Source organism: Lissotriton vulgaris, chromosome 1_2 (assembly GCF_964263255.1).
Source record: "Lissotriton vulgaris chromosome 1_2, aLisVul1.2, whole genome shotgun sequence".
In the NCBI taxonomy this organism is placed as follows: Eukaryota; Metazoa; Chordata; class Amphibia; order Caudata; family Salamandridae; genus Lissotriton; species Lissotriton vulgaris.
The window spans coordinates 110514450-110535449 of NC_141686.1; the positions used below are offsets into that span (position 1 = coordinate 110514450).

At 46.7% G+C, this 21000-nt stretch overlaps 1 protein-coding gene across 1 annotated transcript; it reads right to left on the bottom strand.

Annotated features, from left to right (window-relative positions):
- Positions 1-2096: 2096 nt before the first annotated feature.
- On the bottom strand, positions 2097-20423 carry LOC147734646 (uncharacterized). Its single transcript, XM_086952469.1, has 4 exons — positions 20318-20423; positions 5101-5202; positions 3864-3995; positions 2097-2533 (listed from the first exon to the last, which is right to left on the bottom strand). The coding sequence occupies exons 1-4, from the start codon at positions 20421-20423 to the stop codon at positions 2097-2099; spliced, it is 777 nt and encodes a 258-aa protein (XP_086808595.1).
- Positions 20424-21000: the final 577 nt, after the last annotated feature.

Sequence of the window (21000 nt, forward strand, 5' to 3'; positions counted from 1 at the left end):
TTCTTGGTGCTCAGGTACTTGTCTACTTCCTTGGTTATTTAGTGAGACTATATGAGAGTACCCTTGTATGTTAGGACAGCACTTCACTGATGCCTGTCTTGTCTTCTGTTACAGGTATCCTTTCCCTGCTGACCCTACCTTTACCCATCCCACATTTTTTATTTTAGTTTGTTATTTTTCTCCCCCGCCTAATGGCTCGAACACCCTGTGTTTACACTTCTGGGTGTTGGTGACATTTGGAGGTGGAACCATATTTGCATCGACTGGATCACGGGGAGTAAACCTGACACCTTCCAGACCAACCCCATTGAGTGTTGTTGTGAATGGATTTATAGTGACCAGCAAGGCTCTCGGGTATCTGGCTACAGAGACCTTATGTTGAATATCGTTATCAATAATTCCACACAGGCCCTGTACTGTCGCATTCTTTCTTCCACAGTTGTCGAATGTACTACTTACTTTTCACTGACATGCATGCAGTAGTGCATGCACTTTCAAAGACTGATGGATAGGTTTGTACCCAAAGAATTGTTTATGTTCCATTGTTTGTGTATGCTGTGCTTTTTTTTTACAGGGTGTCTTCTGGTGACCAACATCGATGGACGAAGCGTCGGCTGCAATGGAGGAGTGCCGCTAAAAGGAGGATTTTTTTTCTGCAGGCAACTTACTTACCACTTCCAACAGGACCACTACAACCACATAGATACAGTATCCCTTGCCTTTTTCTCTGACTGTGACTGCATTTCTTGGATCTCTCTCTGCTTCTAAATTGATCCCTTAACACATCACTTAGTCCACTCCACTATCACATCTGCACCACACATAGTCATTTGTAAGTGCTCCTACGTAATTCGCAAGTCGCAGCACGCCCCAGCCCGTAGAGGACTGGGATGGCCCCAATGATGAAGCATGTCACCAAGGGGCAACCCTGGTGAGTGAGGGGACACCTAGAAAAAAAGCAATTTCTCCTTTTCTATCTACTATACCTTCCAGACCAACCCCATTGAGTGTTGTTGTGAATGGATTTATAGTGACCAGCAAGGCTCTCAGGTATCTGGCTACAGAGACCTTATGTTGAATATAGTTATCAATATTTCCACCCACGCCCTGTACTGTCGCATTCTTTCTTCCACAGTTGTCGAAAGTACTACTTACTTTTAACTGACATGCATGCAGTAGTGTATGCACTTTCAAAGATTGATGGATAGGTTTGTACCCAAAGATTTGTTTATGTTCACAATTGTTCGTCCATGCTGTGCTACTTTTTCTTGTCTCCCAAAACCTTTCCCAAAAACCCCCGTACCCATCCATTTTTCAAACCCTAACCCTCTTCCCCCGGGCTGTGTGGTTTTGATTGATGTGTGACTAAATTACAGCAATAAATCCACGCACTTGCTGGGGAGGATAAGGTGATAGCAACAGGCTGGTGAAGAAATCCGAGGATATATTCTTACTCTGCTTGACAAAGACCCATGGCTAATGTCAAAGAACTTCAACCGAATTAGTTATACTTTAACATTTGTTAGGCTACAACGTGGCACTGTTCTAGTGTACTTCTGTCACCTGCTATATTCTGTATTGTACCTTTGTATTGCTCAGGAGGACAAACCAGATTTCATTTTCTTTTTTTTCATAGGCAAGCAACTGCCACTGTGTCACACCACTAGTACCACCGCTATGAGGAAATTTTATCCGCCCAGGATTGCCAACCTTATTTGCTGTTTCCCGTGGAGCCAGCCCTGGGCCTAGCCCTACTTGCAAACAGAAATTACAGGTAAGATAGGCGTTTGGTTGGAGGTAGTATAATGGAGTATTAGGAGAGACGAGAGATTTGATTGACGGTAGTACTACTAAAGTCCTAGGACTATTCAGGAAAACAAACTTACTGTTATGTTAAACCCCCACCCACCAGACTCAAAAGCAGTAAAAAACAGGTATGGTCAGATAAAGTTTCAAAAAGTATATTTTTATAGCCCTAACAAAAGAATCTCCCGCAAGACCCTCCCTAACCCCAACGATTGTCCTTCAAAAGTCCCCAAAAATCACAACTCCCAATTCCCACCCCCCAAAAGTCTCTAAAAAAGGGGCAAGGGACACTATGGCAGGGTGCTGTTGGAATTAGCAGCCAGGGCATCATGCTCCTTGCGGAGGGTGGCAAGTTCGAAGCGGAGGCCCTCCACCACGTTCTTATAATTATGGACCTCCTGCTCCAGGTAGGACAGTCTGAGGGATAAGCGGCGCCGGTGTGCCTTGCAAATCCTGTGAGGGGCAGCTGCTTTCTTTGCTGCTGGGCGGTGGTGTTTGGCTTTGGTAGCCCGGCTCCGTACCGCTGGAGCACTGCGCTGGCTGGCAGCCCGCACGGAGGAGGATGCAGCTGTCCCAGTGGACGTTGTTGTTGTTCCAGACTGCGTCTCCTCCTCCTCCAGGGCCACCAGCCGCCGATATTCAGCAACAGTGGCATCCAGCCTCCGTTGCCGGGCCATTCGAGCCAGCTCCTTCCTCCTTGATGGTGTCTTGGATTTGGAAGGAGCAACTACATGAAAAAAGAAAGACATAGTCTGTAACCAATGCTCCTTAAGATTAACACAAAATGATTGAGCAGAAAGTTGTCACAGTACAAGTAGCAAATTGAAAGCACAGTGCATAACTATTGAGGACAGTATCTATGTAACCTCCGACTTCTTCATCCTTGCTCTAACATTAGTGGGAGTTTAAGGAACAAATTCTACGAGCACTATGGACTTCTATTACAGTCGACTATGACAGTACACCACTCTTATTCTTCTTCTTCTCTCTTGTTTAGGAAAATTGGTACGTGATCTTATGCAAGCCGGCATAATGCCAGCGCAGTGAACTTGCACCCGAGAAAAACAGACGCACACCATGGTGAGTGAGACAGACTTGCGTTACTGTACCGGTCCAGTACATGCAGGTGGTGAAGCTCTTACTTTTCTATTACGGGTGGCACTGAGAATACTCTGTTAAAAGGGCTACTGCTTAATTAATTTAGCTTTCACCCTACAGTGCAAATGAGTATTAGAAAAGGAAAATGAAGAAGCTAAATTATCTGATTATCTATCACTTCACATGGGATGTATTTGATGACATATGGGATGACTTTAGGTGCTTTGCTTATTATTGAGTGAACAGTGATACCCCCACACATGAATGACGTACTACTACTAAACTAAAGTTATTAAGGGAGGTAGGGAGTGTCCACCGTAATAACTGGATATATGCTGTGCTTGCAGTTGCAATACAAACTACTGCTACTATTCATGGTAGTCTTTGGACAACGTTACAACTTCTTTTCCTTGCCTTTCCTACACTGGAACGGACGTGCGGGTGCGGTGTTACATGCTCTTCAAAGTAACACTTAGTTCATCCAGTGACCGTCTACTCTCTCTAGATTCACATATGCTATCTAAGAGTCAGATAGTACCATGAATGATCCAGGCATCCATCCATTCAAAGTATATTGCACACATACAGTTTCTGTCTCACCCACCCAGGCTGTTCTCCTTCCACCCATCCTTGCTTCATCATTCACCCAGCCATGCACCATACCATTTTCTTACCTTCCCAGCCACCTCGGGGACCAAGCAAACACATATCATTCTTCTTTGCCAGTCATCATTACATTTCTCGTGCTTCCACACTTACTTACACCCTTCTTTCGCTTTTCGTTCATCCCATCCATCAAGTTCACCTCAGATCTGATTGGGATTCTTCTCGCCAAAAACTTCACAGCTAAGTCGAAGTACATTTAGAGGAGGCTACTACCTGCTTTTTTTATAATACACCCGTGCAGAAAGCACACTCTGCAGTCTTCAATCTCAATGACTAAGGAATGTATAGCTTACCTCTGCCCGCCACCACCGTTTGAACCCTCACAGGCATGTCCTTTTCCGGCACTTGCACCGCCTCCTCCCCAGAGTTGTCCTCCTCGTCCAATGCCACCACCTCCGCGCTGGCCCCGTCTCCAGATGTTCCACCTACAAAGTACATTTAATAATGTTAGAATACACCACTCACTACTATATAATATTTGGTCTAGGAGGAAGAAAGAAATGTGAAAAAAAGTGTACAATTTAATAATTTTTGACTGTGTACTCTAGAGTAAAAATGTCCCTTTTTCCAGGGAAGGCTGTTGTCTTGCTGCACTTTTTGGCACAACTGATGAATGTTTGCTTTTTACTTTTTAACACGCACCACTTTTTCTCCTAACAGACAGAACCTTGACTTCTAAGAACACGAGCAGGATCAAGTTCAAACCAGGTGAGAGCTCGGCTCGACCACAAGAAATGTGTCCAATTAATCGTCAGCACTAAGCACTTTTCCATTTTCAGTTACACGTTCACTTTTATGACAAACTTGAATTTAATAAATGTGTTTACTTTTAATAAAGCTTTTAAACTTAAATAGACTCTGTGGTTTTTGGTCCTCCAGACTAGAGTGGATGAGCTAAAGGTTTTCGAATTTTTGCAAGCATGAGTCCGTGCCTCTGCCATCGGTGACTTTGGGAGCTAAATGACTCTGCCACACTATCTAGTCAGTAAGGAGATTGGGGGTTCAACTACAAAGTCTGTTATCACTGAGGTATGTGGAAAGTCTAACAGTTACAGCACCTATTATAATTGATAAGCTAAGCGATGCATTATTTAGTGTCCATAGTTCTGTTTGTGCAGATTTGTCCCTGCAACAGTAGTAGAATGGATTGTCCTCCTATCCAAACCAAAAGTAAAGTAGTATCTTATTATTTCTTGGTGGTGGTCATTCACCTTTTTATTGTTGGCAATGGTCAAAGCATAAACATTTAGAATACTTGAAAAGACATTATGGACAATCCCAGAGGACTACACTCAGTGCATAGAGCTATTGCTGACTAGAATGGGAGTCCAATGGAAATGCCAAATGTGCAATCTTAGTTAGCTACACAGACAGACTAATAAGAATATTCTAGTAATACCACACGGAGTCATAGTCGAGGCAGGATAAGAATTTAGATCCTGTCTACAAGAAGATCAAAGACGATTTAGAAAAAATCGAATGAGGAACGCTAGGAAAAAATAAGTACTCTATATTAAAATTAAAACTTACTGGGGCCAGCAAAGGAGCCCTCGACTGCCCGGTCCTGGCCTGCATCGACAACAGCACCCTCCTCCTCCTCCTCCTGTGTCCTCCTCTTGCCCCTGGGGGAAGCTGATGTACAACATGAAAGAAAGAAAAACAGAAAACATGGATGATATTTCTCAACCAAATCAAACATTTAAAAAAGAACTAACAAAGTAACAAAATATTTTTGCGAAATAGCAAATAGGGAACGACTCCACGGGATATATTATTGACCAATCTCATGTGGTCGACTACGTCATTACTTTAGTATTGCTTGATTTGCGGACCGTCGAATTGGAAACTACCCTATGTAACTCACTAAACAAAGTACTAAAAAGGTTTGCCTAGGATTGGCAGGCAGCAGTCCGCAGCACGCAAAGTGACAGCCAAAGTCCATCGTGATTGAAGATCAGCGACAACACTAAAGTTTCCTACTACATTCACCAGTCATTAAAATACTCAAACTATTAATCCACCACCACTATTTCTTCTTATCGCCATGTGTACAAAGGAAGGACTGGACTTGAGTCTGTAGGGGCTGATTTATAAGGCCCTTGCGGCTCTTTTGCTCCATTGTTGCGTGACTTTTGTGACGCAGCGACAGCACAAAAGAGGCGCAATGGTGCGGCGTATATTAACAACGTGACGCATCTGGGAGATGCATCACGTTGTAAAGCCCTGCGCCAATAGGGGTGTTCCGGCGCAAGGGAGGGCGTTCCTGCGCAGGAACGCATCCTAAAAGTGGCTGAGGGAAATCTACAAGATTTCAATCAGTCACTTTGAGGACAATGATGCGTGACTCAAACCCTGCGCCTGCTTGAAGCAGACGTACGGCTTGACGCAGCATTGGGGAGATAGGGCACCCCAGAGAATTGATGGAGCTGCACCATCGTTGCGACGCAACTCCAGCAATGCGCCACCTTTACGGCACAGATGCGTAACGCTTTGGTGACGTTTTGGGCCCATGGCGCGCCGCATTGTAAATACGGCGCACCATGGGTGATGGTGGCGTGACGCACAATTACTGGCGCATCCCTGCAACTTTGCAGGGATGCGCCGGTAATTAAAAATCTGAACCTTAGTGTGTAGCATTGCGCAGTTCTTTCAACTACACTCATACATAATTTCACAGGCCAATGAAATGAACACAAAATCTAAAACAAATAAGCATAGTAGCAACACTACTGAGAAGGAGAGCAGTGTACCTGAAATGCACAGAAGACTTTGAAATAAAATGTACCTACAATGTAATGAGCAGCATTATTGCTCTTGGTAAAAAACAAAAATTTGCAATATAATAACACAGCAGGAGAAAACATAGTAGTAAAGACATAGCTACTACTACTCACCAAGCCCGGGGATCTCAAGGCCAAGGAGGTCGAGCAGATCTCGCTCACGGGTCAGGACATCCGTCCAGCGGTGGGTGGCCTGGTTGTAGGTGCGCCAGACCCGAGAGTGGTGGTAAATGGCCTGGCACACCTTCTCCCACCGCTTCCGGCGCTCCCGGGCCCCGTACCCGGCACTGATCTTGCCGCCTCCCATGATGGTCCTGGGGAGGCGGCGCTGAACATAAAAAATGAGTTGGGCCACCTCCTCCGGGGTAAAGATCTCCCGTGGCATCACTAGCTCCCCCCTCAAACGCCCGCACGGGAGCCGGACACGGGGTGCGGGACCCTTCCCCTTCTCGGGATGCTTCCCGGCTCCCTTCACCATGGTCTGGGCGGAAAGGAATAAAGAAAATAGAATAGGGAAGAGGAGAAAAGAAAAGAGTTTACAAAAGTAGTTTAAAATTAACCAAAAGTAGCAGTAAACACAAAAATATAGGGCTAGAAAAATAGAGGGATAGATAATAAGTAAAATAGATTAAAAAAAACTTCAAACAAGCAAAGGATGGCAGAGATTGACAGAGGATACAAAGACCATGCCCAGAACCATAGCAATGAATGAGAAACAAGATGGCCGCGCCCGTTCACGACCGCGCGGGTAAGTTCGCGCGAGATTTTCCTTGCGAACACGCGCGAGACTGTACTGGCAAGCCGCGGACTTTGCGAGATTACACTTCGCGCCCGGAAACGGAAATACGTCAGGCAAACAAGATGGCTGCGCCCTTGAACGACCGCGAGGGTAACTACGCGTCTTGCGCTACGAGCGGCTCGCAAAAACGCACAAAACCTTGCCAACTAACACGCCGCAAAAAAAACAAATTGCATATTCGCACGAATTTGCGGCTTCCGAATCCGATCTTGCGCGTGTTCGCACCCCGCGAACCCCGCGAAATTGCAGAAAAACGAGTTTTTCAAAAGTGAAAGCACTCGGCAGGGGCAAGAGTTCAAACTCATCATTAGTAACAATTCCCGGTAGTGCTTCCTGACTGGGGCCCCTCCAGAATTCAGTTGCTAGTTGCAACAATTGTATGACCCTGCTCTGACCCTCACAGCAGGCTCATACAATAGCTACAAGTAGGCCACAAAGAAGGTCCTGGGGAAAAAAAATGCACTGCAACAGAAAGCAAAATTACAGATAAGGAAGCAGGTGCCAGACTGGAATTTTAAAACAGTGACACATTAATAAACTAACCCCAAATTAATTCATCTCAGTTGAAGCAGGGCTGGTGTGCTTGCTTTTCCCCCCCATAATCTACAGTAATGATGAACCAGAGGGTGGCATTGATGTAACAGAGGGTTGCAGTGGTGAAACAGAGGGTGCTGGGAACCTGTGATGATGAACCAGACGTAGAAACAACATAATTCGCGACCGTTGCGCGACGAAATGTAAGTTCGCAATTGCGAACTGGTACGAAACCCTCGCGAACTGGCAGAAATCCTTGCGAACACAAAAAAAAAAAAATCCGCAAATTCGCAAGAATTCGCGGATTTTGCGGATTGCGAGTTCGCAAATCCGCAAAATTCGCGAACGCGAGATTCGCAAAATTCGCCCACGATGTTGAAGAGCTCTTTGCTTTTGTGTGCATTGTTGTCTAGGCAGTCTTTTAAGGATGTCCTTTTGACGGATCTGATGAGGTGATGGTGTCTGCGGGGAGTGTTCTTGTGGGCTGCGATGATGCCCAGTGTTCGTTCACTGAGCCGGTTCTTCTCCAGTTTTTGGCAGGTTTGCTTGGAAGCCTGGAGGTCTACAGTGAACCAGCTGGCTTTCTTGCAGGTGTGACTGTTGGAGGGCTTCTTGAACATGGCGAGGGTGTTGGCCCCATTGTTGATCCACTGGTTGAGGTTGCGGGCAGCGGTGTCGGGGTCGGCGGGTGGGCTCCGGGCGAGGGTGGTGGTTAGCTGGTCTTTGGTGACTTTACTCCAGCAGCGGCGAGGCATCTGTTGGGTGCAGTGGTGCGCGTTGGGCTTCTTGAAGGTGAAGTGAATGCAGCGATGGTCGGTCCAGTGGAGTTCGGTGGTGTGGTTGAAGGAGACTTGGGGGCTTGCGGAGAAGATGGGGTCAAGAGTGTGACCGGCAGAGTGGGTGGGTGTTGTGACGAGTTGTCTGAGTGCAAGGTTGGCTAGGTTGTCGATCAGGGTGGTGGAGTCGGTGTCATTGCTGTTTTCGAGGTGGTAGTTCAGGTCACCGAGGAGGATGTAGCCGGTGGAGGCGAGGGCGTGTGTGCTGACGAAGTGGGCGATGGACTCACTGAACTGTGGTCGGGGTCCAAGGGCCTGTAGAGGAGGGTTCCTCTGAGGGTGGTGTTCGGGTCGGTGTGGATCTGGAAGTGCATGTGCTCGGCGGTGCTGAGGCTGTCGTCAGTGTTGGTCTAGACTCTGAAGGTGTTCCAGTGGACGATGGCGATTCCGCCTCCTACTCCGCTGGTGCGGTCCCTGTGGGTGATCTTGTAGCCTTCCAGGACGGCTATGGCAATGTCAGGTGCAGAGGCGGGGTTCAGCCAGGTCTCCGTCAGGAAGGCGATTCTGGGGAGGTTGAGTCGAGTAGGTCCCAGAGTTCAACGGCGTGTTTGTGGGCAGAGTGGGTGTTGAGGAGGATGCATCTGAGGTAGTTGGGTTTTTTCCTGGTCGGCGGCTTGGTGGGCGGATGCTGGTGAAGCTGCAGTTCCGGCAGGTGAAAGGTCCGTGGGTGTGCTTCGGGCGGCCAGGGCGCAGGTGTGTGATCATCCGGTGTTTAGTACGTGGAGGGTGCTGGCATCGTAGTGGTGTCGGGCGCCGTGGCGGTTGCGGGGGCCAGGGGTTCTGATGCTGGTCATGGTCCAGGCACAGATGGGCACAGAAGGGCTTGCCTTAAGCGCCAGCGGTGCGCCCGTTGCATGCTCCCTCCATATAAGGGGAGTTGGGAGGGAGGAGCAGCTGGGAAGCAGGAGCGGGGTGGCGAATGGGTGAGCAGGGACGCAGCGGCGGGAAGAGCGGGATAAGAGAAGGGTGACGGATGGTGGGGAACACAGAAGGCAAGCACAGCACAGAAACAAGCAGGGGGAAAGAATGAAATAAGGCAATCAGCAACAAGACAAGTACAAAATAAATTAGGCAATCAGCAACAAGACAAGTACAGTCAAAGCAGTCCAAAGCAGTACAGCAGAGTGAGAAAGCACCAGTACAACCTGAGGCAGTACCGCGGTTTGGGGAGCGACCTGCCTGACAGGAATTTTGCTCAGGGGAATTGTTAGAGAAACCCAGATCTCAGGATCATCCGTATTCCGGCCGTATACATTGAGTACATGGAAATGCCTTGAGCTTTTTGTGAAATTCGTTAGGACCCATCTTCCATTATTACCAATCACACATGATTCAGTTGACAGGCCTGAGTTCTTGCATATTAAAGTGGCCACCCCGCCTTTCTTACTTTCACTGGTCGAGTCAATTACGTCAGCAATCCAACTCTTTTTAAAGCTCACAAGCCCACCTTGGGCCATTTTTAGGTCTCGTAGCGAAAACAGCGCGTAAGCGCTGTGTCTCGCCAGAGATCTTTTGTTGCTGACTCTGCTTCCCAGGAGACAGCACCTAGCCGGGCGCATCTCGCAAAAGGCGATCGGCGCAGGCCACGCGCACGCGAACGCGCTCGCCGTGTCTGTCTCCTGGGAAGCGCATACATACACAGGCACACTTCCCCCTGCACGCATGCGCACACACAGACACACACACACACGAGCGCACATACACGCACGCACACATACAGAGACCCCCGTCGCGCGCACACACACACACACGCCTGCACACACAAGCGCACCGCCCCCCGTCCCACTTACCGCCAGTCTGGTATTCTGTAGGCTCCGCGGGGCTCCGCCCGAGGGAGAGCCCCGCGTCACCGTGAATTATGTCCGCCTTCCAGCGCGTGGAAGATCCGGGGCCAATGGACTCCGAGAACGAGGCTGACGTCACAGCACCCCTCCCCGCCCCCTCCGCCGCCGCCGCCGCCGGACGACGCAGACTGCCATTTGAGCCGTGAAACCCCTTGTTACATGCATTAGCAAAAGTTCTCCCGCTTTGTTGCAAACTGCTTTGGGTGTTGCAACATTGTACAGCCTTCTTCCATCAACCTCACTTCAGGACACCAAGGGTTGTGGGGGGATTCACTGAAGGAACTCTTAAAACGCCACACACAGGCGCATGAAAGGGACCTCGGTTACTTTAGACAGGTCTCTACGCAGGTAGGACACTTCTTACCCCATGAGCCTCCATCATTCCTTATCCGCGATATCTAAAACCTGCCTGCTGCAGCTACGTCCCTCTTCAAACCTACAGGTGGAGCGTTGCCTACATCGCATTACACGAGCTTACCTGCACATCCCCGGGGAAGTAAACCACATGGTGAGGGGTTGTTCCCCGTAGCAGCAGCAACTCGTTGGTCCTGTGGGGGTTAGAGCCCGGCACAGCCGGCAGTCTGATGGCGGGGAGCGTGCTTATAGTTCGGCACTGCAGCACCCGCACAGCACAGCAGAGCACTGCTCGCACTGGGCTTAAACGCAGGGCAAAGGTGCACCATCGGCCAAGGGGCGTGGCTTTACATTGCCACACCAAACGCCGACGGAACGCGCATTTGCACAGGTCCAGCCATAGCAAACACGCGCCAACGACTCTTCTCATTACTTCTGAAAGATCGATCCGCATCTGAGCCAATGACACAAAAAATGGACTGTAAGGCCAAACCCCTTTAGAATGAGAATGTTGAAAGAGACGAGGGACACAGGATATAGACGTGTTAGTATCATGGAGTATGTGAAGTATAGTGTAAGCCACAGTACTCTCCCCCGATACATGGAAAGCAATTTGGTGGGGAGCTGGTCTGGATCTTGGAGGTACAGTAGGCGGTAAAGTAGTTCCCCCATTTATATAGCGAATGCACGCATTGCGGCGTTTTGCTGAAGTCGTTTGCTCATATCATGGAGCAGCATAAGTATTTTTTTTTCCAGTACCGCGTTCCAATTTCAGCTGAAATCGTGTTACGAAGTACTGATACGCGTGTGGATTTATTGCATGTTTGCCCCAGGGAAGGCGAGCTTTCATGCAAATAGCCAATTTGTATTAACAGAAGCAGACACTATGGTCGGTTGTTTTATAACTTTCCATCCTTTCATTCATTACCATATTTAAGAGAACTTCGAAATGCACGACTTCAGGATGTGTGCTGTACAAAAACTTATCATGTGTTTGATTAATGTATTATAGCAACCCCTGTCATTCAAAGGGTTTACATAACCACATCTTCTCACCTGTCCTGCTTACAACAATCGACCCCTCTCGCCAGCCCTGCTTCTAACCACCTTATCTTGCCTGCTCTGCTTATAATCGGCCCCTCTCCTCTGCCCTGCTTACATCCACCCCCCTTCCCTGTGAATTGAATTGAATTGAATTGAAAAATAATTTGTAATGCGCAGGACAATAACCCGAAGGTATCAAGGCGCCTAGCAAAAGGTCAAGAAGGACCAGAAAAGGAGACATTAAGACCTTAGACATATGCTTGCTTAAAGAGAAGGGTTTTTAAGGCAGTGCGAAAGTTCTGTAGGGACGGGAGGGATCTCAGATCCAAAGGAAGTTCATTCCACCACTTAGGAGCAAGGGTGGAAAAGGCTCTGCCGCCCCACCTGGCTTTTCGTACACGGGGGGCTGCTAGAAGCAGTTTCCCAGAGGAACGCAGGTTTCTTCGGGGGGCATAGTGGGAGATAATGGATCCAATTCCAGTGTCGCTCTTTTTAGCGATGGCTCTGTAGGTCATACACAGGACCTTAAACCGGATACGCTGTTCTACCGGTAGCCAGTGCAGTGTTTTCCTGGCTGCAGTGGCTGAAGAGCGTCTGGGGATGTCCAGTACAAATCTGGCTATGGCGTTTTGGACTACCTGCAGGCGCTGCAGCTGTCCTTTATTAAGTCCAGCATACAGCGCATTGCAATAGTCCAAACGCGAGCCGATGAGAGCAACAGCTATTTGTTTTCTTGCCTGGAAAGACAGATATTTCCTGACCCTACGGAGAGTATGAATCAGGCCCCAACAGGTGGAAACAGTTCTGCTCACCTGGCTGCCTAGGTCAAGGGCAGGATCTATTATCACCCCAAGATTTTTAGCAGAGGATGTGGGGGAAGGGCAAGTACCAAGGGAGTCAGGCCACTAGTTGGCTGACCAGATGTTTTCTTTTCCCCCAAACACCATCACCTCCGTTTTCTCCCCATTCAGTTTCAGAGAGTTCTGAACCATCCACTTACCGACCGCCTCCATGCAAGATCTGAATTTGGAGGCGATTAGTTCATCTGAATGGGGAAGAGAGACGAGGATTTGAGTGTCGTCTGCGTACGAGACTACCCCCATCCCGAAAGATCTTATTAATTTGGCCAGTGGGGTAACATAGATATTAAAGAGGGTCGGGCTGTGTACAACATCCGGCCCCTCTCCTCTGCTTCCAACCACCTCATCTCCCCTGCTTCCAACCATCTCATCTCCCCTGCTTCCAACCACCTCCTCTCCCCTGCCTTCAACAATGGACCTCTCTTCGCTACTCTGCTTACAACCACCACCTCTCACTTGCCCTGCTTACAAACGGCATCACTCAGGGGCACCACAACATCACTATACGCTACCAAAATGCTTATAAGTACAACAGTAACTTGCAATATTATTATAATATAATATTATTGCCAACATTGCTTAATATTTTGCAACAGCTATCATCTTGCAAATCATCTTTATACACCAATACAGACTTTGCTAAAAATTTAATGCAACACATTGTCATATACAATGGCAATAACTCAAACTTTAATGCTGCGAGACCTATTGCATTGCAAATGCTTGTTGTCTCTTGCAATAGGATTACGTCCGGTATCAATTTAAAGAGGTAGTTTTAATTTTTTTTCCTTTTGATTTGGTGGTTAAAACCCTTGACTTTAAAGGATATAATTTTTAAATTTCTGTAAAGTGGGGAGTTAGACATAATGAAGCGATGCACTCATGGCTATCTGAGTGCAAGGATAAGCTACAGGATAACGAGCACTTGAAAGTGGATGAAAACAGGGTAGAGAATATGGTGCAGTTCACAAGTAACCGGGAAATATATAAATCTGAATGCTGTATCAGCGGGGTGAATATGAACACATGTGTTAGCAATGTACCTACAGCTAAAGGAGGAAAAAATGAAAAAGAAAAAACATGGGAGAGGAAGGAACTCCAATACAAACACCCTCAACCCCCCTCCCATTCCACCCCACCCACCAGCCCCAAATGTTGTATAAGAGGGAGATGACAGCAGGTGAGAGCCGCAAGTGATGGCAATAATAAACAGCAAACGAGTATTCAGCTTGTGGAATCATGCGAATACAGATGTACGTTGTTACGACGGGTGGTATTACCACGCGTACCGTTACAACGCGTATTTTACAACGCAAGTCGTTACCACGACTTGCGCTGTGGGGGTGCGGACTTAGGATTAGTTTAATTTACTATTCCAACACCAGCCTACGTACAGTAGGGAAGGTGTTGGAATAGTAAATCTACTATTCCTTGTCCTTTAGCGCCCTTCAGCGCAAGTCGTGGTTACGACTTGCGTTCTAAAATACGCGTTGTAACGGTACTGCGGGGTAACATCCGCGTCGTAAAGGATGTTCCCCTGCGAATACAGTATATGGAATCATGCGAATGGAAGAGAAGAGTGGGTTGCAGCATTAAGCAATAAGGGAGGGCAACACACTCTAAATGTCACGTGGTAACATCAGTATTGATACTGTTTCTCAGGGACCAAAACAGCAGACCCTAGGGATCTGCAAACAGTGTAGTGGAAAAAGTCAACTGGACTGTGGCAGTATGGTACGGTACAGAATGATACAGGCTTATAAATCCAATCAGAACTACCCCCACACCTTGTTAGAGTTAGAGTAATACAACAGTGCAAACATACCATAATACAGAAGACAAAAACCTCAACTTGTGTGCTTTAAGGTCCACTAGGAAACATTTTACATAAAAAGACTAAATAGAAAAGGATATGTAACATATAGCCCCTGTACAGGATGCATCATGGCTTGGTTGAGGGAGCAAGACCAGTGTCCATCATGGTAGATCCTCTGTTGTCTAGAAACAGACAAAGGTCCTTTGGGTTAATAAAGGTGTGGCTTTTTCCCCTATCAGTAACTTTGAATTTTGCCGGACTGATGAACCAGGATTGAAGGCTTAAAGACTTGAAACTGGGTCTGATAGCAAGGAATCCTTTCCTTGTTTCCAATGTTGGTCTTGAGTAGTCTTGAGAGACGTAGATTTTGTGGCCCTTCCAGAGGATATGGTTGTTTTGCGCACGTAGTGGAGTATCATCTCAGCAAGTTGAAATCTTAGAGGATGGCATACGATCTGCCTGGTGACGTTGCTACCAGCTGACCTCATTTTGATATATGTATCTACAACAAGAGAGAAAGGGAAAGAAGGCTACTCTCCTACCCCTTAATATAAATGACTATAATCAACAAAAGAGCGCCCTAGACACTACAACCATGAAGAACCCTATTCTTCTGTGCAAACTAAGTGGAAGACCTATCTATAAAGCGAGTGGTCAGTTGGTACAAAATCATATGAAGGAAAAGGGGTAATTAATTATTTCCTAAAATAACCCTCACTCACCCTAGAGGTGACATGCTTCATCATCGGGTTTGTTCACAGGGGGGGCTGACTATCCCCTCCTGTGTGCTACCACGCCTGCAAGTGCAGCGGAGCAGGTATGTGTGAAAAGTGGTGATCAGTGAAAAAAGTGTGTATGGTTAAAAGATCACAACTGTGCCTCAACAGACTTTATCCGGGGCCAGTTGTTTCACATTAAAAATTGGTATGATCACTGGATGTTTTAATTTTTGTCCAGGGATACCAATAGGTGACTGGTCAACATGTTTCTGCTGTAAAAAGCTCAAGTCAGCTCAGCTTTCTTCAGGACCAAAATAATAAATCAAACAATCCTACGGGGTTCCAAGCACGCTAAGGCCTGCCCACACCGTTAGGAAATGAAAAGTGAGGTAAAATAACAATTTTGTACTGTTTCAGGAAATTTATCTATGGTTACCAGTCTAACCAAAAACTATTATTCATATATATGCCACCTCTATTGAAATACTCAGCGTCACCACGCTTAGGAGTCCTGTGGCGAGTATACAGGCTGCGTAACTGCTAGATCCCAGTCCTTCTTATAGGAAGCGTAACTGCTAGATCCTAGTCCTTCTCATGGAAATAATAATTGCCCAGAGGGTATTGGACCACAACCTATGTATTCCAAAACATTATCAGTCTCAGGATTAACATTCTGGCAGAAAATCAGGCGAGGGGCTCTACCATCCCCGCGTAACTCAGACTAATGGCGGTTTCCATGGTTTCATAGCAAAACATTGCAATACAATATACCGCCGTACGCAAGAGTTGAGGTCCGGAGAATAGTTTGCTACATATCACCACGGCAACCACTAGAGACCACGTGGTGCGTTCAAGTTCCGCTACGCGTGACGTCACGCACGCGCGACACGGAATTGAACTAAACGGCAGAGAAACGCGAGCACAGCGCGTTTCGGGCCTTTGGGAGCAACCGAGTAGGTGGAAAGGCGGCGAGTCTCGCGGTCTGCAGTAAGTAACCCTGCATATTTGATTGGGCTATCGAATGAAACGACAGCGTTTCCAGAGATATTTTCATTAGTTGCGCTTGGCATTTAAATGACGATAACCAGGTCGAACTGAATGGGTTTCTTTCGGATTACACAGATTCTGACAGCGAGTGAAGATCTGCTGATCCCTCTGAGCCCATGTAGCGTTTCACAAAAACAAGCATTGTAAGTTTGCCGCATTTAATGCTTTACTTTGTCATTCAATGCTGAAATCCTCTTTGCACCAGAAAATAACTATTGTTGGACTGCCACTTAAAATACTCCTTTGTCTGAAGTCTAAATCTACTGTTGATATGAAACACTTGTTAAATAGTTTTCAAAGAGAAAGCTAAGCTTGACATAAAGGGGTTTTTACCTTTTCTCTCTTTTTTCAAAAATGTAGGGAATATAGTCTTGAACCTACTTGTGGTGTGTAATAGGGTAGACACCACTAATATCCCCATCTGAAAAATTGAAGGGTAGAATTAATAGTCAATATCTGAATTAACGTGAATAAGTTCATACAAGTAGAGTAATGGTCATGTAAGTTTGAAGGAGATATATATAGAATAAGATTGAATATGTCATTTTTGTTCACAGATACAACGCCTGATGACTAACAGGAGTTGGATGGGTAAACCGTGAGTTATCCTGAGGACAGTACAAAATTGTTATTTTACCTCACTTTTCATTTCCTAACGGTGTGGGCAGGCCTTAGCGTGCTTGGACCCCCGTAGGATTGTTTGATTTATTATTTTGGTCCTGAAGAAAGCTGAGCTGACTTGAGCTTTTTACAGCAGAAACATGTTGACCAGTCACCTATTGGTATCCCTGGACAAAAATTAAAACATCCAGTGATCATACCAATTTTTAATGTGAAACAACTGGCCCCGAATAAAGTCTGTTGAGGCACAGTTGTGATCTTTTAACCATACACACTTTTTTCACTGATCACCACTTTTCACACATACCTGCTCCGCTGCACTTGCAGGCGTGGTAGCACACAGGAGGGGATAGTCAGCCCCCCCTGTGAACAAACCCGATGATGAAGCATGTCACCTCTAGGGTGAGTGAGGGTTCTTTTAGGAAATAATTAATTTCCCCTTTTCCTTCATATGATTTTGTACCAACTGACCACTCGCTTTATAGATAGGTCTTCCACTTAGTTTGCACAGAAGAATAGGGTTCTTCATGGTGTAGTGTCTAGGGCGCTCTTTTGTTGATTATACTCATTTTGATATACACATACCAAATTTTGATATACGAATAGCTAGCTCACTTTGATATACGCATGGCTCACTTTTATATATGGGTACCTCATTTTGATATACGTATACCTCCATTTGATATACGCATACCTCATTTTTGATATACGCGGATCTCACTTTGAAATATGCATATCTCACTTTGATATACATATGCCTCTTTTTAGGCATCAACTTCATTCTAAGGTTGAGACCGACTCCCAGCTCTAAACAGTGCACTAAGGCTCTTAGCTTACAATCTCACTGCAGGCTAGGGGAGGGGCGGAGAACTGGTGCTTTTTAGTATGTAATCCTTAAATGGAATTAGCCTTCAAATCACACAATAGCTTGCTCTTTCTCTCTCTTCTCACTCCCTTTCTCTCTCTTTCGCATCCACTTTTTCCTTTTGCTGATCTCCCTCTCCCTTTCTCCCTCTCCTTTTTGTTTAAGGCACAGTCCCTCCCTTATCCTCCTATCTCCAGAGACATAGAACACATACAACAAATGAAACCAGGAAAGTACCTTTTAAAAAATTGGATAAGCAAATATAAACCTTGACCAAACCCTGGGTCAACATTTTTCCAACGTGATTCATGCAACCGCAAAACGGGTGGACTGCAAACTGTACAACTTGTATAGTAAGTGCAGCTACACGCAGGCTGCAAAGAGTGCACTAATTGTACCACAAGTTTAGTGTAGCTAAACACACAGAGTGCAGACACTTTACTATTTGTGTCATGTTCTTGGTACAAGCATAGTAGACTGCTACATGTGAAGACTTTGTTCCATTGGGCCGGTGTGTCATCCCATTCCCATCCCATTATGTTGTCGAGAGCACCAACACTCCTTCTAGCCGGACCTAACAAACTTTCATCACATCCAAGATGCCACCTGGGAATGGCTAAGTAGAAACCATGAGTATTTTCTAAAGGCATGGGTACTGCCTACTGTAGAAATGCTTCTAATGAACAAGGAAAGAAGTGGGAGAGACATCACAGTTGCACCCTGAGAAAAACTATACAGTCTTTACAAGAGTTCAGCTACACCTGCTAGGCAGAATGAAACCAAAAATGTTTAGTAGGAGTCACAAGCTCTTCTCATGCTACCAAAGGCGAACAAGCAGCAATCGGGACAGCCCTAGTCAGAACATGGGACAGAACTCACACAGGCAGGCACTCTCTTGACACGTGAAGATGAGAGATGAAGTGTATGGTAAGTTGCTGTCCTCAGCCTGTTCCGTCTTACTTTTCTGTCCTCACACCTCCATGCAAGATGAATATTTTTCCTAGACTCTAGGGCCCTTTTCTACTTTACATATGGAGGCATTCTCCTGAACTTCTAGAATTTCCCCCCAGACAACTTCCACTTTCATTATAAATTGTGATGTATATGTGTGTGTATATATATATTCACTGAAAAAAACATAGGTTTCACACGTTATAGTTAGGAATTAGCATTTAACCCCTTCAGTGCTGATGACAAAGCCAGCTCGTCATGGGTGTTACCTGCCCTGCGCTTATGACGGGCTGGCTTTGTCATGAACAATGGTAAATCTGCAAATCCAGCATGCAGCGGGAAAACCCATAGCACCCAAGGTGTTAAAAAACCTTAGAAATTCACTGAAAAAACATATGTTTCACACATGTTATAGTTATCTGGACATTATAACTCGCGTGCCCGCAACGCACTGCTGATGACGTCACATCTAACATCACTCATGACATGGTCAGTGACATCACTCATGACATCACTGATGACAGCTCCTGAACAAGAGGGCGTGCCGGTACTCGGTGCTTGCAACCCCGAGATAAACATCACAGCCAAACCACTTTTCCCAAGACAGAAGGGGCCGACACATGCTCGGTGAGGGACTTTAATTTGCCAGTTCCATCTGCGCACAACATGAATATTTACAGCAGCGAAACGCTGGGCAGACGCGTTTCAGGCATTCGCCTTTCATCAGTGTCGGTTTCACTTCCGCGCTGAAATCACACCTGGGGGCCTGATTAAATACTCGGTAGTCCACTCCCATCGGAGTTAGTTGTTACGCCCACTCCCCTTGGTTGTGGAAGGCGCAGGTCCCTGATCTTGTCCCCTCCGGGTTTTGCAGAAGCCGCTGCGGGAACCTATATACAGTGATTAGACTCCCGAACACCATGTGGTGCCCCACCTTACTAGCCACGGACACAAGACTCATAGGACAGTTTCTTGGGAGGCTAAGATGGTAAGTCTCTTAAGCACACACCTTTTCCAAATTCATGTGGGTACCTCTCTCCCCAACAGTAATTACGATCACAGTGGATGTTCTTTCCTTCCAGGTGGGTGTCGTGCTGTATTTTCAATACTTCACCTCCAATTTTCACTAGCTCTCGAGAAGCTCCTGAACGAGAGGGCGTGCCGGTACTCGGTGCTTGCAACCCCAAGATAAACATCACAGCCAAACCACTTCTCCCAAGACAGAAGGGGCCGACCCATGCTCGGTGAGGTAAAGGGACTTTAATTTGCCAGTTCCATCTGCGCACAACATGAATATTTACAGCAGCGAAACGCTGGGCAGACGCGTTTCAGGCATTCGCCTTTCATCAGTGCCGGTTTCACTTCCGCGCTGAAATCACACCTGGGGGCCTGATTAAATACTCGGTAGTCCACTCCCATCGGAGTTAGTTGTTACGCCCACTCCCCTTGGTTGTGGAAGGCGCAGGTCCCTGATCTTGTCCCCTCCGGGTTTTGCAGAAGCCGCTGCGGGAACCTACATACAGTGATTAGACTCCCGAACACCATGTGGTGCCCCACCTTACTAGCCACGGACACAAGACTCGTAGGAAAGTTTCTTGGGAGGCTAAGATGGTAAGTCTCTTAAGCACACACCTTTTCCCAATCCATGTGGGTACCTCTCTCCCCAACAGTAATTACGATCACAGTGGATGTTCTTTCCTTCCAGGTGGGCGTCGCGCTGTATTTTCAATACTTCACCTCCAATTTTCACAAGCTCTCGAGAAGCTCCTGAACGAGAGGGCATGCCGGTACTCGGTGCTTGCAACCCCGAGATAAACATCACAGCCAAACCACTTCTCCCAAGACAGAAGGGGCCGACACATGCTCGGTGAGGTAAAAGGACTTCAATTTGCAAGTTCTATCTAATCACAACATGAATATTTACAGCAGCGAAACGCTGGGCAGACGCGTTTCAGGCATTCGCCTTTCATCAGTGCTGGTTTCACTTCCGCGCTGAAATCACACCTGGGGGCCTGTTTAAATACTCGGTAGTCCACTCCCATCGGAGTTAGTTGTTACGCCCACTCCTCTTGGTTGTGGAAGGCGCAGGTCCCTGATACTGTCCCCTCTGGGTTTTGCAGAAGCCGCTGCGGGAACCTACATACAGTGATTAGACTCCCGAACACCATGTGGTGCCCCACCTTACTAGCCACGGACACAAAACTCGTAGGACAGTTTCTTGGGAGGCATAGATGGTAAGTCTCTTAAGCACACACCTTTTCCCAATATATATATACACAGGAAAACTAAACAGCCACTTCCCTTACAAAGAAGTACAAAGTTTGCATGTCTGCAGCCTTTCTTATTTTTCACCTTATTCA